At 34.2% G+C, this 18,972-nt stretch overlaps 1 protein-coding gene across 1 annotated transcript in view; it reads left to right on the forward strand.

The window, feature by feature from the left end:
• The window catches only part of CFAP47 (cilia and flagella associated protein 47), a 296,518-nt gene that overhangs the window by 50,463 nt on the left and 227,083 nt on the right, over positions 1-18,972 (forward strand). Inside the window, exons 26-32 of the mRNA XM_068686651.1 lie at positions 1,021-1,230; positions 5,620-5,720; positions 7,251-7,379; positions 8,972-9,203; positions 10,041-10,250; positions 14,570-14,663; positions 15,211-15,351. Of these exons, the coding sequence (XP_068542752.1) occupies positions 1,021-1,230; positions 5,620-5,720; positions 7,251-7,379; positions 8,972-9,203; positions 10,041-10,250; positions 14,570-14,663; positions 15,211-15,351 (1,117 nt within the window). The remainder of the gene's footprint in view (positions 1-1,020; positions 1,231-5,619; positions 5,721-7,250; positions 7,380-8,971; positions 9,204-10,040; positions 10,251-14,569; positions 14,664-15,210; positions 15,352-18,972) is intronic.

Consider the following 18,972-nt stretch of genomic DNA (forward strand, 5'->3'; position numbering starts at 1 on the left):
CAACATTTTACTATCAAAAAAAAAAAAAAAAGCACAGCACAAATATTTTAAGTATGTTATTTAATAGAATAAATAAGTCATAACTTTTTCATTATTCTGTGGATCACCCACTTCATCTTGTTAGTTGAATGCAAAAGAGAGCATTTTCAAGATCTTCATCATATGTAACATAACCCAGTACCACATCTATTCCAATCTGATAGAAATCTTAGTCTTTTGGAATAGTTCTTTCCGGATACTCTTACGTCTGGAAAGTGTTTGAAAATAAGCTTCTCTGGTCTCTGAGATTCAACTTTTCTTTCTGTACTTCAACAGCAAGATTATGCATTTGTTAAACTTATACAGATACCGTTCCAATACTTGAATAACTGGAAGAAAACTTTTTAAGTTGCAAAAAAATAATTAAAGTCACTTTATGTTCAAATTATTAACATCTAATCTTGTTTGAGTTGTAGCAGTTTATGAAGAGGCATGTAGTGAACTCAGTGATTGCATCTGAAAGGATTCAGTATTGTCTTGGACTGACTGGCATTGTCATTTTGGACTAGAACCATAAATTACATAACCAGGAAAATAATACATATATTGACAAATTTCCACTTAATACTGCTATTGTACAACTTGTCTGAACGCTAAAGTGCCTTGAAGTGCTATAATGCAGTTTGATCAATATTAATGAAAGATTTAGGTTTAGGAAACCTCTGAGAAAGCATGAGTAAGGAAGTAAGTAACAGTTAAGTCTTTGGTAGCACAGTGAATAGAAATTGTTCATTATTTGGATTTTGAGCTTTTGTGGCTGATTACAAAAATGTTGAGAAATGTTTGTATAAAACAAACTAGCATTTAAATGCTAAGGGAATTTTAACTCTTCAGTTAGTTTCAGTTGGCATGTACTTCAAAACTGAAGTTATTCCTCTGTATTTAAAAAAGCAGCTTCATAAATGTGTGAATCTGTGAATTTTTTTTTTTTTTTTGTCAAACTGTGAGCACAATTATCAATACTATTTATTTTTAATGCAGGTCATCACGAATTCAAGTTGAACTTCCCGAACTTGAACTTGAAGATGGTGACAAGATTTGCCCTTTTTCTGTACGGTTTCCAGAAGGACAAGATATAATTCTTTCATCAAATGGCACAAATATGAAACTAAATTGTCATATCAGCTTCAGATCATCTAAGCCAATTTCATCTTTAGGGACCATATTCTTCACTGATGAAGAAGAAAACAGGTAATATGTGTAATATAAATTCATCTGGGGACATGGTCCAAACTATCAAAGAAAGATGTGAGACACAGGACTTGTAATGAGAACTGGTTAGATGAAGGAATACAATAATAATTCTGGAAAAAAATAAGAATGACATTTAGAAATATGTTCCTTTTTTCAACTAGTTCATAATTCCAAAACAAAATTCAGATCTGGTCTCTAACGTAACATTTATCTATATGGTAACTCGTATTGTCTGCCCCTAGTAAGTAGAAGCAGATCTGTTATTATTGTTCTACATAAATATAAACATTTTTCAGGATTTGTCTATTTAGTTCATCTTTTCCCTTGGTGTGATGAATAGGTATATGCATGAGCAGTAAAAGATAGATACTGTTGTAATTAAAAGCTATCCCTAGTTGCTATTTTCACTCAAGCAACTATTTTGAGGATTAAATATCTCACTCTAAAGTTTAGAGCATGATTTTTCCTAAGCATAAAACTAAATTATTTCAATGCAAGTGTTGTGGACATTTTAGTTACTGTTGCTCACATTCAACTTTTAAAAAAATAAATAAATTTTTCTGCATAGATCATCAGCCACAAATCTCTTCATTTTTACTCATTTTAATTATTTGTAAGATTTAATCATTGTGTAGGATACAACTCATAAATGTGTGCTAAAGATTGTATTAATTATGAGAAAAGGTAATTTAGGCATATGATGAGATCTGAAATATAGCTGCTGATCAGGCACAATATTTGGTTTTAATAAGTTTTTTTTGCACTAGCAGCTTCTCAAATCTTGCTATAGAAGAATAAAACTTACTGCTGTGCAATAAATTTTTTTCTGTATTTGCCATTAAAATGAAATAAAGAATACCATCCTCGATTTAAGGGCAAACTTAGTCTTTCTGAGAAAAATATACCAATTAAAGTTATAAAAGTAATGTTAAAAGGCATCCATGCTTATGAAGGTGAAAAAAAATCATGCTTGGGAATGGCAAATCATCTTAAAAATGTTGCTGTGTTTTAAAATAAAGTAGGTAGCTGTTTTTTTTGTTTTTTGTTTTTTTGTTTTTTAAACATTACTAACAACACTGGTTTTCCAATGTGTATGTGATTTCCTGTCAGTGAGTTGCATAGGCTATACAAGCAGATGATATAAAATATGAACACAAATGGATGAAATAACACACCATCCAAATCAAAGGGATTCTGTGTGTGCTATTAGTCAGCATGACAATATTATTCATATTGGCTTTTGGAAGAAATTATTTTTTATCATAAGTGGAAAAAAATCTTTCTTTCAATTGGAGAAGTCAACGTAAGATTTTCTAATCCAGAACAGATAGATAGTTATTATTCTAATAAAATCTATAATGTGCCCAGGCGTCAGTTTCTTTACTACTGTTAATATTTCACTGTTCATTGATATTATACTCCATAATAACTCATAGTTGCAATTTTTGTTATCTGCACATCTGCCCTCATTCTTTTCCCTGCTCCAAGGTCATGGGAGATGTATGGAATGTGTTTAAACCTCAAATCTGACTGAAACAATTATATAAGCATTTGAGCAGTTTATTTCAAACTGTTTGACTAATGAATTTAAACTGCTTTGTTAATTTAAGACAGGATTTGGGGGCCTTCTCAACCTTTAATAATGGAATAATAAAATCAAGACATAACCCGTATAAAAGGAAACTGATCTTGAATAGGTTCCTGGTTTCTTTAATAGGCCATGAAACCTCACAGCATCAGTGAGAACATACTAACTTTGCAAGTATATTCCCTTTATATTTCCATTTTAAAAGCAACAAAATTATATTTTAAAATTATTAGAACTGAAACCTTAAACTTCGGTATTTTGTGTTCAGTGTTCTAGGGTGGAAAAAAAAATGAGTTAAATTTTAATTCCTATCTTGGTAATATTTAGTCTATTTTTAACTATTTGAATTGAAACCAAGTTATGCTCTGTACTATTTTGTTTTTATATAAATCCAGGCCTAAAATATCAGTAGGATTGATTTGCATATTATGATTGTGCAAATCATGATTTTCCTGTAAATCAAGAGTGAGCACTGGGTAGAAGATGGATATTGTTGAATTTGCCTACTTTACAGAAAACAAGGCAATCATGTTTTAAAGAAAAATAACTTTATATGTATCTGTAAGGGAAAAATAAGGAGATATATATTTGTCCTTTAGCAAGTAATTTACTGTGTCCATGGATTACATTAAATGGATCATAAGTAAGTTCATTAATATTAATTTAATGACTACCTTGGATGAGAATTTGCAGTTAATTTCTAATATTACTTTTAATCTCTGTTCTCTCTTTGTGCTTCGACTCCAAAACAGATTAAATGACATTACATTGCACAGGGCTAATATGAATAAAGAAGTTAAAGGTAGCAAAATCCAAGAATGTCTTGGCCAAGTATTTAAAAAATGGGAAAACTATTCAGTTATGAAACTTACTTCCTTCGACTTGAAAAACTAAATAATAATAAAAAAAACACAGTGTGGTGATTTAACACCTGTGCAAAGCTAAGCACAGCCATGCCATGCTCTCACTCCCCATCCTCAAAATAACAGGGAGAATATAAGATGGAAAAAATACTTGTGAGTTGAGATAAGGGCAGGGAGATAAGGGTACTCAACTATTGTCATCATGAGCAAAACAGACTCAGCATAATGTGATTTATTGCCCACTAATAACAGACCAGATCACTGTGAACCACCTTTCCACCATTTACCCTCCTCTATGTCCTCCTCCTCCCTCCCCCACCCCTCTGCCCCAAGCAGTGCAGAAAAATGGGGAATGGGGGTTGTGGTCAGTCTCCAATGCTTCATCTCCGCTGCTCCTTCATGGTAACTCCCTGCCCCTGCTCCAAAGGCAGCAGCTCTTCAGAAACTGCTCCCACATGGCTCCGTCCCACGGGGTCCATCCATCCATCCCCCAGGAGCAAACTGCTCCAGCACAGGTCCCCCATGGGTGGGCGGCAGCTCCCCCCAGACCCCCTGCTCCTGCGTGGGCTCCTCTCCACGGGCTGCAGCTCCAGCCCAGGGCCTGCTCCTGCAGGGGCTCTCCATGGGCCGCAGCCTCCTCCAGGCCACATCCACCTGCTCCATGGGGGCTCCTCCACCCACGGGGGGGCTGCAGCGTGGAGATCTGCTCCATGTGGGACCCATGGGCTGCAGGGGGACAGCCTGCTCTACCAGGGGCCTCTCCCTGCACAGGCTGCAGGGGAACTGCTGCTGCCTGTCTGGAGCACCTCCTGCTGCATTCACCTGGGGGGCTGCAGGGCTGGTTCCCTCACGTTCTCACTATTCTCTCCCAGCTGCTGTAGCAAAGCTTCTTCCCCCCCCCCCCTTTCTTTAATCTACTGTCCCAGAGGCACAAACAGCTCTGGTCAGTGGCTGGTCCCTTTTAGATCCGGCTGGAGCTGGCTCTTATCCTTACTTGGGGCAGCTGCTGGGTTCTTTCCTGCTTTTTCCAAAGCCTTCCTACATAAGCCCAATACAATGAGAATGTTGTGTTTGTATATTTGTCCTCCAATTGTGATTACATCTTTTAATTTGCTAAGCAAATAAATAGTTCAGCAGGAAAGAAATTTCTCTGCCATCCTGATTTGAAATGACATTTAAGTAAAAAAGATAAGTAGGAAACAACATGTACATCATGTGTCATATAAACCAAAGAAATGGTGCTCTGGACAGCAAAATACCCCAAAATACCTATGTGGTGGATAGATGAAGTGCTGTGATCATTGGTGACACAAATGTTGTCTGTGACTTCTGTGTTCTACACTTCTCAGTTTTCTTTCCTTTCACTGTGGATCTGGGGAAACTCATGCTATTTCTTATTTCGTTTTGGTTGGAAGCTCAGGAAAACAAGATATCAGTGATCTTAGCATTTGATAATAACATAATGAAGCAGACACGATTGGTATTAAGATAGCTATTAAGAGTTCCAGTTGTTTTGGTAGCCCATGAGATCTCAGTGTCTCATGGAAGGAAATGTTATGTTGCCTTCTTGTGCTGGGAAATGTGCCTAAACTTTACCAAGTTAGCAGTCTCCTTAATACGCTTATACATATCTACTGCAATTTTAATTTATTTTTTCTTCAGAGACGGAGTTAATTTATGTCACGAAAATATTTTCTAAATCTGGAACTTTCTGTTTGAGGACACATCCATGCTCTATAATAAATTTTATTGTGGAATATACTGTCACCATTTCAGCATTTGCAGCCTCATCCATGTACTCTCTTACTGAACCAGGAGGGAGAAAATAAAGTGGTCTGGATATCTTTTATATCTGTCTTTTCTTCTTGTTTTGAAATATTTTTGATTGCCATAACTAAATAGAAAAATATCACCTTTGTATTTTGTTTTGAACAGATTCTCCCTTCAGGTTGCTGCAACAGCAGAGAATTGCCTTCTTACTTTATACCCGTATTTGGCATTTCACCTCTCTGATCAACAAGTTACTTTGATAAGCAGTAAGTAGTCTGCATTTTAACTCTTCTGTTTATATTATGCCTAGTAGTATTAGGAAAAGATAAATTGATAATAAGGTGTTTTGGCCTTCAAAGAATGACACAAGAAATAAAGTTATTAAATTATTGGATTGATTTTTTGATAGTGTAATTTAACAGAATTGTGACCTCGGGATAGCTACAGTAAATAGGAGTATTGGGTTTTGTGTTTTTAAGCTATTAAAAAAATGTTTCATGTTATACTTGTGAATAATCCTGTATTTTATTCTTTGTTTAACAAAGAATATGCATAACAAAATGAAAGTGTAGTTGTAGCATGTATGTATTAGCTTATCTAATCATTATCTGTAGTATTAGTTTATCTAATCATTATCTGTAGTATAATCAGTGGAAATATAATATATGTTAGCATATGTTATATAACTTTTTAGAGAATTTTGGTTGGTGCTGTAGTGGTCAGTATTTCTTAAGGCTGTGCACTGCCATGTCTCCTATGCCAGTAGTAGTTATGCTAGTATTTCTGGTTTATTACCAGAGTTTTCTTTTGCCAGATCTTCTAGATCACTATAACACCAACAGCAATCAAAGTTGTCAAAAGAAATAATATTTATTGTTCAGACCTTAACTGTGCTGATTACACAGAATGACACTGTATATGTTTTTGAAACATCACATTGTGTAAAGGCCAGTTAGTGTTCCAGCACGTCCTTTTAGTTTCACTTTGTGATTTTTTTGAACTTTTAATTAGACCTCATTTATTGGATAAATTTAAAAGTCAGTTTCTAGATTGTTGCATGAATCATGAAGAAACTCCTAAGAAGACAACACTTTTTTTTTTTTTTTTTTTTTTTTTTTTTTTGCTACTTCCTAAGTAGCTCACTCCAAACACTCCTTCAGTTGACAAGATCTTTTTCTTCAGTGTTTATATTATTCTTCCTTCATGAGCTTTTTCTATTCACTGACCAGTTTCAGCACTCTCCTTCTCAGTTCTACATCAGGAGAGTTGAACTGTAACTAGAAATATGAATTTGGATAATGTAAGTTAAAGGTAGATTTTTTTAAATGCAAAGAGGCATATGTGAGTTTCATAATTTCTGTATATGTCCTGACAAAACTGATGGGAAGCTAAAGCATACTTTTGAGCCTAGTTTGTAACTTACGGGGTGTTGAGACTGAAAGAGTTTGATAACTCTATACCAAGACTTGCTACTTAAAGAGCTATGATCAAAAATCCCTTAAGAATATTTGTTTCATGACTTAGAATTCTTGAATTAGCACTGCTTTGATAGGCGATTTTTGTCCTGTACAAGATACAGTTAATGGAAAGAAGATGTAGGTAATTTTTTTTTTGTCCCCAATGTAATGACCAGAATGGTATTTTCATAATGAGTCAAGTAAGAGCTGTTACTCGATTTAATTTGATTTAATTGGAATAACTAAAAGTATAAAAGCAGACATCTGTTTATAAACCATTAGAGCGCTGACGATGAAGGTATGTTTTACTGAACTGCAGTTTGTAATCTTGCTCTATAGACAGTAAAGTCTACAGTAGTGGAGAAGTTATTCTGCATCCACATTATACTCCACAATCACTTCCCCATAGTACTTCCTCAAGTTCCTTTGGTGCAATCACTGAATCAACCTATGAATATTCCCAGTCAGGTATAATATATCTGTTTACTTTAAACACTTTAAGCTCTTGCAAGTATTTTTTGGCTTACTACTTTAAAAAGATGTGTTTCACATTTGTACCTTTTGCTTAAAACGCTTGTGTGTGTGTAATCGAGGAATACTGGAGAGGCTGTTCTTTCCAGTGACACCATGGGAAACCTGGCCTAAAGTATTTTAGCAGAAAAGACAAAATCAACCAAACTACCTAAAAACAAACAGTCAAACAAAGAATATAATGGTCCTATTTGCAATGAAATGTCTGTGGAGGAACTGGCAGAAAAGTAACTACTGAACAGACCTAAGGGGATTAGTTGCTAAGAAGGGCATTGTTTCTGTAGTCATAAACTAACTAACCATAGAGAAGTCAGGCTAGATTTCAACATGTTTACTGTATTTATGAATTACTGTATAAAAACAACTATTGTCAGTGGGACTCAGTTAAAGTGCTGCTGTATGGGAATTAAGCCTAATAGACCTTCTGTAAGGTTTCAGGTGACTAATATCTGAGGCTGTTGACATCTCTCTTCTTTCAGCTGCTAGTTTTCTTACTTATGAACAGCTAAAGTTACTGCTGCTGTTTCATTACTGTTAGAATTCCACATTTGCAGATCTGCAGATGTTTGTGTGATCATTCTCTATGATATTAACACAACGATGAGTTTAGTTAAACGGACTAAACAATAAGTCTTTAACAACATGGTTCAATTTCAGTGGAATGATGTAAAACAAGTTCAAAAGAACAACTCAGTTTCAGATCTAAAAAGGCAATAACCTCTGGCAAAGGTGGCAGTGACAAGATAAGAAAGTAGCCTCGTCAGCCAGCCAAGCTGCATCTTATTAAGGACAAGAGTCTCCTCTTTTGCTTGTGTTGCACTATATTATTTTTTTCACTCCTTAAATACTAATAAATAATTATATAAATAATATATATAATATATATATATATAATAATTAATTTCTTATCAGATCAAGTAACTGTGCAAGGCATTAAATAGTTTTATTTTTGCATCATTTAATGAAACAATAAACCTGAATAGTTGATTGATAAAATGCAGATAAAACTAGAAATATTGTTTCCATATCTGAAGATGTATCTTGTCTAGGTTATTTGTCCTATGAAAAGAGTTGTATTGTTATATTTTATGCAATACTGCTGCTGTAAAAAAAACTAGTAGTAGTAAGAATATGTAATTTAAGTTTTGAGCAGGTCAAGGCCTAGTAAGGGTGAAAAGTCCAAAGACTTACTTAAGGAAAGTAACTTACTTCCCTTACTTGAGGGAATAGGATTACTTACGGTGATACAACACCTGATAAATCGTTTGAACACAAATAAGTTATTGAGGCTTGCTATGTGATTGGGGTGAGGAATTATCATTGTCTAGCTGGTAAAGCAATAGCTACTGGAACTGCACGAAAGGCTGTTTGTTTGTTCGTTTGTTTGTTTTAAGATTACTGTTTATGATTTTGTAAACCTTGTCTTTTTTTTTTTTTTTTTTCCTGTCTGGATAAAAAATTTCACTTTAATCTAGAAATAGAATTTATTCTGTTCCAAAGACATGTGTGTCCCCCTCTGTGTCATTCAGAGTTCGATACTACCCTTGAAAGTGAAAGTGATGAACAGACGAGTGAAGAGAGTAAAGCTGATAGCCCAAGTGATGGGAGAGAAAATAAATCTGAATTATCATTTTTTCCTGACGAGGATAAAGAACAGTACATCTTCTTTCAGAAAGCTCTAACTGCTGTTCAGAATTGGTTCACTCTCTTTGGCTGGTCTAAGGGACCAAATCCTATTTCAGTACCATATTCACTAAGACGGTAATTCATATTTTCTTTGAACTAACTTGTGTCTGCCTAATAAAATGTTAATACATATAGTAAGATGATTTGGATATGAACAGAGGAACATAGAGACACTCTAATGCATAGTTTTATATTAAAATCATAGCATTTATGCACTGTTTATATGAAAATGTCATTTTGGTTATTTTTCATTTTCTAAAATATAGTTCCAGATAATGTGCTCTGATATATTACAATGCAGTGATATATCACATCTACATGTATAAATATACAGTTAAAACTAGATATCACTCCTTTAACTGAAATCTACTTTTCTCCCAAAATGAGCACAGGTATATCAATTGTCCCTTCTTTCATGGCATAAATAAGTTTTAGACAATATGTCTTTTTCCCCACGTAATCTGAAGATCAAAAGACAGATGGGGAAGCAAATTTAATAATCAGAAGTCTTGCAAACACCCTGGAAATATATCAGTTTTGGGGGCATCACTTAGTTGATTTTGTCTAGTTTGGTACTAAATAATGAAGAAGCCAATCTCCTGGGACACATATAGGCATTTATCAATATGATAGGAATCAAGGTTATAGTTGGCAGAAAGCTATGATAAACATAGATTTATTTATGAAGCAGTTGATATATACTTATTAAACATTCAATTCTTATAAAAATTTTACATTATTATAAAAATTCTGTAGAAAGAGAAAGGTGCTATACTTTTCAGCCTTCTTTCCTGATGTTTATGCTTCTTGCTTTATTAAATTTATCATTGTCAGTGATTCAGTGATACTATAATTAAATCTTAGCTTGTTTTGTTCGTTTAAGAGTAATATTGTAAGCCTTTTCTCTCTTAGCGATGTCTGTAAAGCCCAGAGGAGTTCTTCTCAAGAAAATATTATTAAACAAAACCTTGGAAAAGATACTAAGACTGTTTATAGCATGCTATTCCACCTGAGCGGACAGTTGTTACCTGGCTTTACACTGAGCTGGTCACTGCCCCTTGATCCTGTTGAACAAATTTTACAGCTCCATTGGCAGCTTTCTACGTTCCTTGATTTCCTTAAGTAAGTACACGTGTGGTAAAATCTTTCTTTCTTCCCCCCCCCCCCCCTTTTAATTAGTGTAGTTCAAAATTCCAACTAAATAGTAGGCTAAGGGCCTTTTTTATAGTGCATGTTTTGTGATATAAATTAAAATTTATAATAGAAAAGTCTTATTTTTTTTTTACTAAGGTATTCTCTGCAGCTTCCACTAATTGAGGTGTCCTTTGGTAGGGTTATATTCAACGCAGGGATTCCACAGGAACTCTCTTCCCGCTGTTATGAAAGAAAACAACTATTGACCTCATCTCTTAGGCTGAGTAGAAGTTGGATCGGGTTTTTTATGAATGATTTTAGCATTCCTCTGATGCTTATTGCTCTGTAATCATTGGTTTTAGCAATACATTTTGTAAACTTAGTAATATATTTGTCTTTCATGTTAACAATATGCCAAGAAATGGAAGCACTAATCCTGCTGCTGAACAGATTTATCTACTACCAATCTTCACTGACAGTCTTATTTTGTAATGTAAAATGGAACAACTGTCAAAGAGGGCGCAAATCAAAAAAGGTTAATAAACTCTTTTTTTATCCTTCTTGTCTGTTGCTGTGAAACAGAAGACAATTAACTTTAGAGAAATTCTAATGCCACAAGTTCCTTACAGATCACTAGAAGACCTGAAACACAGCATCTCTGCGTCTTTTCAGCATCCTTGTTAGCGTTCGAGAGGCTGTCCTTCCATTTAAGAACTATTTACTTACTGTCCTAAATACAAGCTTTTCATTTGAAAATAATGGACCATAATGCAGTTGTATCTGAACTCGTAATGAGATCAATGCACACTGTTTCTTATGTAACAGAAAGATCAGTAGTTGCAATGATATACCAGCAGACACAACAAGCATTTTTCTCATGCTTCAGGTCTGAAAGCAGAATAATGCTCAAAGTAGAATCATAAGCAAGCATCTCTTCTATGATATCTATCAACAGAACTATACAAAAGAGTGCTAAATTACAACTTTTTAAAACTTCACGTAAACAGGATACCATGGTGTTTACTTACTGTTATCTCAAACACATCTGTCTGTTCTGTTCTAGAATTGTACTTTCAATAATTCTATCTTCCTGGGAACACTGAGTCACCTCATTAGATCCCATAAACTTACTCAATGCACTGAATCAAAAAGCCTGATGGATGACTGTAAAAAGAGCTTCGCACAGCTTGTTAAATTTAAATATCTTAAAAAAAAAAAAAAAAAAAGCTAAAAAGCTGTCTCAATCTTCACAATGATATCAGTGTGACACTGCTATCTATAGCAGAGCAACCAAGTGAACAGACAGTAAAAAAAAGTTTGGCCTTAATGTTGTAAACACTCTCAAACAGGGAAGGGGAAACAAAGGTATTATCTGGATCCAAAACAACATCGGACCTTTATCTGAAACATTCAGCCATGTCATTCATTTTAAAAGTAATTCAGAATATCACTCTTCTTTGCATCATTGATATATCATAGTAGATATTCTGGAGGAACCATTGTGGCAATTGTAGAACAGTATCTTTGGCTTTCTTTAGTAAGGAGAACAATGCTTACGGATTCCTGTTTTCACAGTTTCAACATCCATTCTGATACTAAATAAAAAAGATTGATGGATACATCCCACAACATTGAATCTTAAAGGCTGGAGTCATTAGGCAATGGACTGCTAAGAATGTCTTGGCATCATATTATTAATGCCACCCTGTTGATTATTCTTCTGAAGGAATGTCACATCTATTCAGAGAACAAGGCATGGAGAATGTTGAAATATGAATGGTCCTCTAAGTAGATATAAGAGTTTTTCTTGTTTAAGGCTATTTAATAGCCAAATTTTAATAAAAGCCTTCAATCTTACTGAATTTTGTACATTAACTCACTGACGTACTCAGAGCAGAACTGGAGCAATAGCCAATTAGTCAAGGCTGAGTTGAGCACCTCTGTATGCAGATACGTCAATGGCTGATGACTGATGTGATCTGATGTTTGGAAATGAAGACATAATCAATAACAGTCGTAGCGAAACTATATAGGTTGAGAACCAGTTCTGGCTGGACTCCTGTGCTTGTATATATAGATGATTATATAATAATTATATAGATGATAACAGATGATTAAATTTGTGCTCAGTATATGCTTAGCATTATCCTGTTAGTTTCTGCCTGTTCTAGTTTGAGTGAGTCCTATCAGATTTTGTCATTGTTTGTGCTTTATGGATAGTATTCTTCTACCTGTGCATTTTAGGATTACCTAGGATGCTTTCATTTCTTCACAGCTTGTTATTTAAGAGTGCTTTTAGATCCCAGTGAAAAAAATGTCTGACATTTGGACTGCTGGCACAACTGTATAATAATAAAGTGCACAAATGTAATGATGGTAGGACATACAGAGTCAGCCTAGAGATGAGTAATTCATGTCATCTGCTATCCCTACGTGTTCATTGTGATTTGCTGAAAGTGCAGCATTCCCTCCTGTAAAGCCCAGGAGAGCAATCAGGGAATAGAAACATATACTCTTCAGCTTTCTTCCCCCTAACTACTACTTTCTGGTCAGCATGGTTGAAATAAAGTGTGATTCATCTTTCAGGTTTTTCAGCTAGTGAATGAGGAGGATGTCATTGACTGTTCTAAGCAACATTCCTTGGTATTTTACCATTACAATTAAGGAAATGTTTGGATATTTTACAGTACAAATAGGATTAACTCATTTGTTGCAAGCTGTGTGTGTTGAGAAGCTACATCTTAATAATGTGAAAATGCTGATCTTTGAGAACTGGCATCATTTTAAATATCTACTTTATCCATATTATATATTATTTTAAATATCCACTTTATCCTTATATTACCCTATTATGAGGAAGGATTCTTTGTAAGACAGTGTTCTTTGGTAACAAAAGATGGCAAATTATGAGAACATTCAGTTAGATAGAACCCATGTTGACTATGATCATAGCATATCCCAAATTCAAAGGGACCCACAAGGATCGAGTCCAACTGCTGGCTCCACACAGGACCACCCAAAAATCAGACTATGTGTCTGAGAGTGTTGTCCAAATGCTTCTTGAACTCCAGAATGCTTGGTTTCATGACCACTTCTCTGGGTAGTATATTCCTGTGCCTGACTACTCTCTTGGTGAAGAATCTTTTCCTAATAACCAAACTGGCAGCAGCTGCCAGAAGCAGCTGCATGGCATGCTGATACAAAACATTGGTATATAGCTTTTTAGAGGATAAAAATCGTAGATTGCGCCTATTCCCATATATCTACCAACTAAAAACTTTGAAAGGATGATAGAACATCTGAAAAGATAAATGATGCATAGCTTCCTTCTTTTATCATTTGGAAAGATTTGAAGTTTTAAAGGGATTTCAGAGAACAGAGCTTGTGATTTAATTGAAAATGGGAATTTCAGACGTGGTGAATTTAGAATCAGACTACTATTTGATGCTATTTTGGGTCCTTGATTTAAATATTTCTGTTTTAAAAAACATGCTGGATAATTTTATGAAATATGAAATTTTATCTGAGACGATAATGTCACTATGTAAAGTATGGAGACAAACATGTACTCCTACCAGCACAATTCTGTGGGATGAGAAATAAACTGTCATGCTTCTAATTTCAATCTGTGATGTATGACTTTTAATACACAAAGCAAATTGAATTTGGACTGCAAGAAAAGTATGTTTATTTCATTTGAATGAGGGACTAGTTAAATAACAAGAAATGCTCATGTGATTATTTTTCACATTAGCTGTGTTAAAACACAGCAATGTAAGTCTAGATACATTAGAAGAGTTTTTCTGACATAAAAGTCAGGAAACTTGTGATGTCCTGAGAAAAATAAATCTAATAATTCTTCACTACTTTCCTCTCCAAAGTTTAAACTGTATCATTTGAAGTAAAGGATAGTTTTAATTCAGCTGAAAGGTAGCTCTATTTTTTTAGTATCGGGCCATTGTGATTGCCTTTTTTTACAGATGTTACTTTTTTCTATTGTGTTTATTAGTCACCTGAAAGCAGATGATAGGTCGGTTTGACAATTAATGAAGTTTTGAAATACCTTTGCTTACACCCACAAGACTTCCAGTATTAGATCTACAGACAAGATATAAGCATCATTAAGTTTTAATTCTACTAATGTTATGTAACAGTGGTTCTTTGGCTTTAACATGTGTATTATATGTTTTGAGGTTTTGTGCTGCAATTAGTTCTTTATGGAGGAGCAGTTCTCATAAAGAAACCACCCTGACAGTAAAAAGAGTTACCTTGCAACCCCATTACCTTTTCCTTTTTTATGATCTTAGAAGCCAGGGAGCATGTCTTCCTCATGTTATGCCAGAATTCCTGCTTGAACCTGGTGATTATAAGAGGTGGATTGAAGTGCAAACTCGGTTGAAGGTAGTTTTTTGTTTCTTTATTTGTTTATTTTTTAAACAAAGACCACATGTTTAGTGTTAATCCTTCAAAGTCTAATGCAAATTCTCCGTGGACCTTGAGTAGTCCTACTGTGCTGACTCTTTGGATTCTATAAATCAAAGCAGACACATAAGGTTAAACAGAACTTTAAGTTGCTGCATTTACACCCTTCCCCAGGTTTTCTCTTCCATTCCTTCTAATAGCTCTGAGCTTCCCATTCATTTTATATCTATCTATCTATCTATCTATCTATCTATCTATATATATATATGTAAAACACAATATAATTTTGATTCTCTGTCCTGATTGCTGTTTTAAAATACCTGTTGGTTCTGTACTGAGCTTCTTATTCTTGAGATGGTGTTGAATTATGAATGATTCCAGTGCTGATCATTATTACACTATAGAAGACATCTCACTCATTTATGCCTTTGATTTATTGTTGTCCTCTTGTGAATTTTCTGTCCAAACTGTTGAAATTAACTGCTATTAATGTTGAAAATAACTGCTATCTTTCCTTTACGTGGAGGCCCACATGACTGAGTTGAAAAAAGGAGATGGGAAAAACTCAGATGTGTTTAGCAACGAACATCTATTCATTCTGGAGGACAGCGTATTTGAGACAATTAGCAAACGAGCTTGGACAGATGTGCTACTGCAAGTATACAAGGTAAATTGTAGACACATTTGCTACTTATATTCTGAAGAACTAATGACAAAAAACTGTTTTGAAAAACTGTTTTGTTTACTCAAGTTATTTTTTGAAACAGATCTTTTAAAACTAAATATTTCTCAAATATTTTATTCTTCTGTAACAGCTTATCTGGTATTATTTTAAATAAGAACACTTCAGTTGTCTTAGTTCTGAAACTAGCACTGAGCTAATGTGTTTCAGTTAGGAAATACTGTCAGAGAAAACCGCATTTTACAGGATTAAATGTTATAGAATTTTCTATTACAAAAAGAAAACTATGCCATACTTTTTTTTAATCCTGCCTTTTCCACTGGAAATACTTAGTTGACTAGACGTATGCAGCCATTGTGTTATCTTATATTAGACTGGAATTTTAAAATAGATTTTTAAATAGCATTTTTGTAATACTGTCTAAGTAATTTTGTAATTTTGTCTAAGACATGAACTTGGTCAATATGGACCTCTGAAATTGTATTTAATTTTATTTTTGCTGATGTTAGATAAATATTTTTGATATTTGAGTTTTCCATAGTATTCCTGGTGTGCTCACAGATGATCAGTAATGTTTGTACATTTGAAAATAAGTATTTTCACATTTCTATGCAAAGGGACAGAAAATAAATGAAACATATAAATATTACATGTATATGGGCTCTTCAGAAAAGAAATGGGTATGTTAGAGTGACTCCCATGAAGGGTTCCAAAGATGATAAAGTTTTGTGCATCTCTGATACAAGGAGAGTCTGAGAGAGCTGGGACTGTCCAGCCTGGAGGTGAGAAAGGTCCAGGGGGGATCTCATCACTGTGTGCAAATATCTGCAGAGAGAGCATAATGAAGGCAGAGACAGACTGCCTTCATTATGCGAGAACTAGTGCATTAAGGGAAGTTTTGCAGTGCAGTAATTGAAGTTCATGGAGTAGGGTGGTTCCCAGTAGATCTGTCATCTCTCTGACCATTGGTGTATACAGAACATGACAGAGGACATTGTTGCTGGGGATATGAAAGTAGTCCAGGTTTAGATAAGCTTAAACTTTTTGTGAAGTCATGTTCTTTGTCATTCTAGTTTCCTTTTTCCTGCATGAGAAACGTTTCAGTTACTCATTCATTATTCACTCATCTTTCTGTCACATGACGGTACATTTTTACAGACTTGTAACATCATATTTGTCTTCTCTGTCCTTCTAATGTCTTAGAAATTGTACTTCTCTGCTTTACTTTTTAGCCATACCACATAAGGCCAAAGCTTACATGGTATTCAATTCGACATAGTAAAGAAAAAACAGAAATCTTAACATTACTTTATATTGAATCTAGTCACTTGACATTCAATGACCTGTTCTCTCTTTCATACCTTTTTGTTCAACCTATTTTTGACAAGGACGGCCGTGACTGTTGCTGAACAGGGTTTTTTAATTATTTTATTCATTTTGTAAAGAAACCATCTGAACAATAAAGAAAAACAGGATATGAACTGTCAAGACAGCAAGATTATTTCATATAAAAATATTTATTGAGACGAGTTTTTAAATATTCTGAAGTTAAAAAAAATAATGATTCATAACAGGATTTTCATTAAAATGAAAATAGAGACAAGTTTTTTTGTGACTATGACAGCTTGATTTCAAGAAAGATAAGATGAAACAGAATCCTTTCTTACACAAACAGCAGATAACAATTTAAAGAAAACGTTAAAAGCATTCATCTATTCACCAGGGATGTTTTGTTACCCAATTTTATTTTGGAAATAAAATGCTTAGAAATGCTTGATAGTATTCTCTATCAGCCAGAATGTCATCCATACTGCTTTCAGGTCCATACCTGGTACATTATGGTTCACTTTCCTGTTATGAAAACTTCAGTTGCTGCAGAAGTTCCAGGTGAAAAAGCATATACATAACTCCAGCTTATCAAATTTGTTCTGAAAAAAAAAAAAAACAAAGGTAGAGTCTGTAAGGAATAAAAGGGGAACTTCATAAATCATAATGGTATACTTCAAGCTTTCTTTTTGAGAAAGGCCTAAAATATTGCTGGTATTCTAAAAATCTTGAAACTCTAGGATAATGGAAATATATGTACTGACAATAAAAGCGGTATTTTACCTTATGAGTCAAGGCAGATTTTCAAGAAACATGATTTATCTTTAGATTTACTGAGCACGTAGTAATGAGGATCCTTTTTATAGTTACAAGTTATAGCATTTCCTAACTTTATCTCGGAAAATTTTTGTAAATACAGTGTACTATATGCTAATGCCCTGTTCCCTCAACAGGATCTAAATAGTAATGCAGATATGGACATCTTGAATTAGGATGGATTTGAATTTTCTTGGTAAAAGACAGTAAAAGAATGTTTGATGGGTAAACAACATTGCATATTTTCTCCTAAATGTAGTTGCCATTACTTTTTCCTGTTTTCATTCTTTTGATAGAATGTCAGGTTATTCTGAAGAAGGAACATTGCAATAAATTAACCTGCAAGGACGATGCGTTTTGAGAAATGCATGAAACCACGTTTATTTACTTGCTTTTTTGTTGTTGTTGCTTTCTTCAGATTTCTATCTGAGGATGATGATGTAAAAAGTTTGAGATTTCTTTTTGTCTTAAGATATTCCTATGCATCTCAATAAAGCATCAAGGTCAGAAATCAAAATAGTTCTAAAGAAATTAAGTTAGTTCAGCTATGTCTGCATGTAACTAGATTACGCTGAGCTGAAATGCTTCAAGGTGATTCCATTTTCTTTTTATTGTAGTTCAACATGGATGCTACAATTTGGTCTCATGCATGTTAATAGTTAACTAGGTTTTATATATTACCATGTCATAAAACGTCTTCTTCAGAAAAAGTTGAAAGCAATGGTGGGAGTCCTTTATGTTGTCTGTAAAGAAGGAAATCCAAATATAGATGTGGGAGCTGTTAAGTCACATGGCTGTAACTGTGTCATACTTAATGCAAGAGGGTTCATCTCCATCTGCAGCAAATGGAGGGATGAAAAAGTTCTAACACCTTGCTTCAAGAAATTGATGCTTTCTCTAACGTATCTTTTACAAGCTGCAGTAGTCAGAAACTAGTAGGAAGAGAAACAATTAAAATAATAATAATGAAAAGGGTGCAAGCTGTTACAGTTCTGAGTAACTGAAAGAAAACCATGGAGCTGATGCAGTGTAGTTAGCATTTATGTGAAATGGACAGGATTCTTGATGCTTTTAGTCACTGATCAAAGGGTTCAGACCTGATTGATGAAGTTGGTTGGAACCAAAACAGTTGTATTCCTTCTCTTTCTGAAAACCAAGTTCTTTGTTCCTCCTTCAAATATCTTTTTCTACACCATTTCAATTTAAAAAAAAAAAGTTATTGAGTACTGTATAGATTTTTTAATTTTAACTTTATATTTTTTTATATTCTATATACATCTATAAATATGTATATAATTTCTTATATTTTTAATGTGGGATTGTGTAAGACTTAATCAGTAACCTCTGAGTACAAAGAATTTTACTGTAGACACTGTAACATGGTTTATTTTTCAGGAGGAACAGTCAGCATAATCTGCATCTAAAGGCACAACTGTGCCATGAAATAACTTAAAGATTTTTTGT

Source organism: Anas acuta, chromosome 1, assembly GCF_963932015.1.
Source record: "Anas acuta chromosome 1, bAnaAcu1.1, whole genome shotgun sequence".
Taxonomy (NCBI): Eukaryota; Metazoa; Chordata; class Aves; order Anseriformes; family Anatidae; genus Anas; species Anas acuta.